This window comes from Rasamsonia emersonii (genome assembly GCF_000968595.1).
Source record: "Rasamsonia emersonii CBS 393.64 chromosome Unknown ctg1118621760083, whole genome shotgun sequence".
Lineage (NCBI taxonomy): Eukaryota > Fungi > Ascomycota > Eurotiomycetes > Eurotiales > Trichocomaceae > Rasamsonia > Rasamsonia emersonii.
The window spans coordinates 17,760-23,985 of NW_013563204.1; the positions used below are offsets into that span (position 1 = coordinate 17,760).

The following is a 6,226-nucleotide window of genomic DNA, read 5'->3' on the forward strand; positions in this document are numbered from 1 at the left end:
TATGGTGCGCAAATAGTTGCTGCTGCATGTTGCAGGTGAAACCTTGTTTAACTGCCTGTGTAACTGCCGCCTTCTTCCCAATTTGTACTAGCGCCTTTGCTTAAGGCCTCAGGGCCTATATCTTCTACTGTTTGTATAATAGAAAATCTCTGTTCTTTAGAAAATCTAACTATTATCTTCCTTCCTATATTTTATTAGGTTATGGCCCAGATAGCTTCTTTTTATTAAAAATAACCTCTTTATAGGCATTTCTAGGCCCCAGCCTTTATATTAAATTTACCCTCCCTTATTATTATTAGTATAATCTATTATACTAGTGCTAGCCTAGATAACTCCTACCCTAGTTTACTATAAGCCAAATTACTTTATAGGTCTTAGGATCTCTTATAAAATTAAAATAACCTTATTTTATAGTACCTAGGGTCTTAGGACCTCTTATAATATCTATAGGCTTATCTCTAGGTAACATTATTAATACTTAGTCCTAGGACCTAATATCTTTTTAAAAATATGTCTTTTTAAATAAGGTATCAAAAAAGTACTATATTTATCCTTATTAAGGGTATTATCTTAGGCCCTATATTATTATAGTATCTAGGATACTTGTCATCCTTTATAAGCTTATTAAGCACCTTATTATTAGTTAAGGGAAGAAAGTTCTTACTTCTCCTGCTCATTAAGTATCTTATTATTAGTTAAAGGAATAAAAGTTCTTATCTAGGGACTAAGATCTCTAGATCTTATATAGTTCCTGTTGTACTTAGTTCCCTAGATTAGATAGATCTCTAGATCTTATATAATATTCTATACTACTAGAAAAGAGGCACATAAAATTTAGATATCTTTATTATCTATAGTGGCCCTAGGATCTTTAGATCCTATATACCTCTGGCTATTATCTTTATTCTTAATAGACTAGATCTCTAGATTCTATATATTTAGCTCTATACTAAATTAACCTAATTCTTCCCTAAAGACTCTATATCTTAATTAATAATAGTATTAATAACTTTATTATTTAATATCAAGATATATAAGGCTATGCCTAAGCTATATAGCTTATTAAACTAGGACTAATAGAATGAAACACTTAAACTTATATATCTCTAGAAGAACTAAAACAACTAGCCTATAGTCATTAGAACTATAATAGCTCCTATTAGGCTACCTCTTTATACTTCTATAGATAATTATCTTATATAATAAGTTATTTAATATCTTAATACCCCTGAGAGTAGGTTAATTAATAATATCTTTAAGAAGCTAGAAAAGAAGTCAAAAGTCAGAATATTAAGATTATATCTAACTATAAATAATAAGCCTAAGAAATAATATATAATTTAGAACCTAAAGCCTATATCTTTAGCATCAGGAATATATATTAAGTATATTAAATACTTAAAGACTAGTATAGTTATAAAGGCCCTAACTTTATACAGCTCCTATAGTAGAAGCTATACCTTATACTATAATAGACTCTTTAGACTACTAAGTCTTCTTTTATAAGTTCTATAATACTATTATTAAAATAAAAAATATTAAGAATATTAATAACTAGCTTAAGTAATATCTCTTTCTATAAGCTTTATAACCTATTTCTTACCTTAAACCTTTCCTTAGTTAGATTACTTCTATATAAGAAGAGTTATATAAGCCTCTAAGAGCTTTATAATTAGTTTAAACCCTTTGAATACTAGTGATTATTTAATAATAGACTTACTAAGAGTTCTAATAATAATTACTAGTCCCTCTCAGTAAATTCTATTTTTAGGGGGCATAATACTAACTATAGAGGCTATAGTAGATATAGAAGGTTATACCTAAGGTTCTTAACCTACTAATAATATAAATTCTACTAATAATAATACCTTATCTTATAGGATATAGTCTAATATAGATAAGGGTATTATCTAGTATCATTTTTATAATAAATTTGGCAACTATTACCTATCTGCCTATTCCCTTAATCCCTCTAATGCTAGCTCTATAGATTAAGGCTATTGCTATAGCTATAGTAGTTATTATGGCATAGATATAGGGGGTATACTACTATTACCTCTAGGGATACTAAAGATCTCTTATCTACTGAACTATCTACTAATTCTAACTCATACTCTACCAATATAGTCTCTATAGATTCTATCTTTGTTAATACTATAATACTCTTTGCTAGAGAAGCCTCTACTTTTTAGTAGATAAGGATGATTTCTTAGATTATTAGATACTAGATTCTAGATCCTCCTATTATAGAATATAGTAATATAACCTCTTTATAAACTTTACCCTTAAGATAATATTAATTACTACTATAACTAATTAAGTCTTCTATACTAAAGATATAATAATATTATCTTCAACCTTACTGCCTAGGACTTAGTAAGATCTATCTTATTAATGCCTAGCTGGCTCTAACCTTTATATATAATCTGCTTTTAATCTAATAACTTATACTATATAGTATATCTACTATATTCTATAAGAATAATATAACCTTACTATCTAATAGCTACCTTAAAGCCTATATTAATTATATTAGAAACTACTACTATCTCTAAATAGCCTTATCTACCTTAAAAAGCCTTAAACTCTCTGCTTATAAGCTTATAATAGTATAACCTTTTAAAGTCCTTAATATTATTGCTGCTTCCTCCCTCTCTAAAGCTAAACCTAAACTAATATCTATTAAACTTATATATATATTATTATATTATTTATGCTTCTAAAGCCTATATTAAATAACTTATAGATATAGCTACTAGGATTATTCTTATAAAAGGTACTCTTAAGTAACCCTATTCTAGATATCTTTACTAGATACTTTATAGTTTAATAGTATTATTAAGATTAAAAATTATTATCTCTTTAAGCTAACTATTTTAATCTTTATTAAGATTAGCAAAACCCCTTATAAGGCCTTATATAGATATTAGCCTAATCTCTTTTATTTCTAAGTACTTAGCTATAAATACTAGGCTTATATCCCTAACGATAATTAGAAAAGAAAGCTGGCTTTATATATTATTAAGTACTATATAAGATATAGTACTAACTTATTATATAGTACTTAATAGTATCTATAAGCTCTATAATATCTACTTAAAATAGATTATTACCTGTTATAATATCTTTTAGGAATTAAATACTAATAACCTACCTCTATTAATAGTCAAGTATAATCTTAACCTTACTATAAACTTACTAAATATAATTCCCTAAGAGCAAATTAATTAGCTTTATCTTTATTATACCCTAGGTAATTTCCTTAATACTACCCTGCCCTATATTATTACTAACCCTATATTATCTATATTTATAAATAAATCACCTACTAATTTAATAGAAGCCTAACTAGCTAATAAAGTAAATAAGATAACTACATTTGCTTACCTTCTGTTATATTAAACCTATAGATAAACTATTAGATAGCTCTATATTAATTGCTCTATTACTAGATATATAATAATTACCTAAAGATTCTAATACTAATGATAATCTATTACTTTATTACTCTATATATATCTAGAAACTATCTTGTTATATTATTAAAGCTATATAAGGCTCTACTACTCTTCTTAAAGAAGACCCTAAATTTTAGAACTCTTTCTTTTTTTTTAATTAATTATTTACTAATGATCTTTGTTATTAATCTTTAAGGCTCTCTTAATTTTCTAACCCCCCTAAACCCCTTGATTCCTCCCTACTTAAGACCTATAATACGGCTATAAAAAACCTTAAGTCGTAATTAACTATATACCTAGAAATTAAGTAATAACTATAATATAGTACTTAGGTTATTAATTTTATCTTAGATATAATACTCTTATTACTATATTAGGTCTTTTATATAAAAGCTAATAGTAAATATAAAGCCTATCTAGTTATTAATGGCTTTAAATAGAAAAAAAAGGTTATAATTTCTATAAAGTCTATACTACTATTATAAAGCGTATAAGCCTAAAGATCTTCCTTACACTTACTATAAAACTTAGCTAATATATCTATTATTTTAACTTTATTATAGCCTTCTTTAATAGTAATTTAAAAAAAAGTTATCTTTATTTACCTCCCTAATAGCTATAAGGTCCCTAGTAAAATAGGCTAACTATTTAGGACTTTATGTAATCTTAAATAGTCCTTAACTTATAAGAATAGTATTTAATTATCTATAACTTCCTTGCCTTACTTAGATTCATTTAAATATATACTAATTATACTATCTATATAAAAGAGAATCTTATCTATATTAATAACCTCCTTGCCTTCTTAGAAAAGTACTTTAATATTATTAATAATAGTATTATCTCTTACTATCTTAATATAGGAGTTAAGTTTATTTCTTAAGGGATCTATCTCTTATAATCTAAATATATAATATAAATCCTAAAGTACTGTTACGAACCAACAGAACGGAGCGCTGTCCAACACAGCAACACAGGATGAAACACTACCCCGCAAGATTGACAGGATTAGGCATACAAGGTCACGTGATTTAGGAAGGTCCATTGATAAGATAAGCAGAGGAGTCCAACAAGGACCGTGGAAGGGAGGTCCAGTATGGACCATGAGAAGAAGGTCCAACAAGGACCGACAGAAGGAAGGAGATGGAGGACCAAAACAGAAGTTATAAAAGGGGGCTCAATCTCATGTATCTAGTCTTTCCTTACTCGCGCTCAATTCAATCCATTCAACCTGAGTTACTAAGATACTTGCTTTGGGGGTCAGTAAGACTTCTTACTACTAGTGGTATACTTCGGTATAGCTCTAGTAGGCGTTGCCTCTGACCTAGTCGTTGTCATCTGTCCATCTGAAGAACCCTTATCGTGCACCTTTGCGAGACCCCTTTGCTTGTGAGAGGTCGTTCGAGGAAGAGCCCTTCGCCAGGTAGGCCGTTGTCTCGAAGAAGGAGACCCGGATCGGTTAGATCGTCGCGTGCTCGTGAACGACATAGAGTCAGGAAGACTCCTTGATCCTTCCCTAACCACCATCGTTAAGTATCGACGACTACGGTTGGACCCAGCGCGTAACAAGTACTTTAATATAACTAGAATCCTATAATTATATAATAACTCTAATAAATAAAAAGTCTAAACTTCTCCCTTATAATAGTAAGGCCTCTAAAGATAATATTGCCTAGTATTAGTCTACTATTAAAAGCTTAATTTAGCTTATTATCTATACTTATATTAATGTTATATATAGTCTCTATTCTTTCTTCTTATCTCTCTAACCTTAGCTTTTAATATAAATTAGCTATTAAATGGGTCTTTTACTACCTTATTATAACTTATAATCTTTTTATCTTTTATATAGGATGTAATAGCTTATAGCTATACTAATACTAATTAGGCTAGTTTAAATACTAAAGCTCTAAATCTATATTGGATATATTTTATGCTTACTAGTAGCCCTATTCTTATTATTATTATTATTATTATTATCTTCCATTTTAGAGAGCGTTTTCAGTCAGAGACTATGCACGCTCTGCCTACCACCTAGGCAGTAGGGCTTAGTAGCTAATATCTATATACAGGTGGGTTATGCTATAGACCAGTCAACAGTGGGAACCTTCTATGAGGGACAGAAATAGGGAATGAGAGACAGGCTGTAGTATAATGTAAGAATCAAATGTTAAGGAACAGTAGGTATAGGTGGATTTAACAAAGAAAAAGAAATGAGAGAAAGAACAGAAAAAAAAAAAGGGAGTCAGGATAGGAGAGGTGGCTTAATAAGCATGATTAGATAATCTATGCCTAGTAAGCCTGGTTCTATGGGTTAGACTAGGTAGTAGGGTTCTTGCTTAATCATTAGCTCCTATGTGCCACTTCCTAGTGGCTATTTTTGTCTCCTTTAGGAATTCAACTAAACTTTCTTGGCCGTCCTTAGAAAAGAGATAGAAAAGATTATAATCTTTTCTATCTACCCTAGAGAATGCTCTATATCTGACATCTCTATAGGCTGGGCAATGGAATAGTAGGTGATATGGGGTCTGCTCCTGATTGGTTTGGCATAGATTGCATGTTCCACTATTATATGCAGGTAGCCTGACTAGGTATGACCTAAAATACCCATGACCTAGTTTTAGCTGAATAATAGATGACCACAGTTGCTTAGTCAGCTTTAATGGGCTAGGTTTCCACCTAGGCTGCATTTTAAATTGCTTATAGTGGTCACTAATCTTGGCTTTGCCCCATATATCTTGCCATTCTTCTAAGGCCTTGCTTTAGCT

At 29.7% G+C, this 6,226-nt stretch overlaps 1 protein-coding gene across 1 annotated transcript; it reads right to left on the bottom strand.

The window, feature by feature from the left end:
- Window positions 1–1,282: 1,282 nt before the first annotated feature.
- T310_3793 (uncharacterized protein) lies at window positions 1,283–4,985 on the bottom strand (the record flags this gene model as incomplete). Its single annotated transcript, XM_013473340.1, has 20 exons — window positions 1,283–1,306; window positions 1,604–1,631; window positions 1,869–1,888; window positions 2,057–2,179; window positions 2,414–2,437; window positions 2,511–2,518; window positions 2,617–2,679; window positions 2,781–2,810; window positions 3,051–3,092; window positions 3,155–3,187; window positions 3,388–3,404; window positions 3,468–3,493; window positions 3,978–3,989; window positions 4,064–4,085; window positions 4,184–4,204; window positions 4,252–4,274; window positions 4,309–4,346; window positions 4,400–4,414; window positions 4,665–4,709; window positions 4,739–4,985. The coding sequence occupies 20 exons, from the start codon at window positions 4,983–4,985 to the stop codon at window positions 1,283–1,285; spliced, it is 861 nt and encodes a 286-aa protein (XP_013328794.1).
- Between the last annotated feature and the right edge of the window lie 1,241 nt (window positions 4,986–6,226).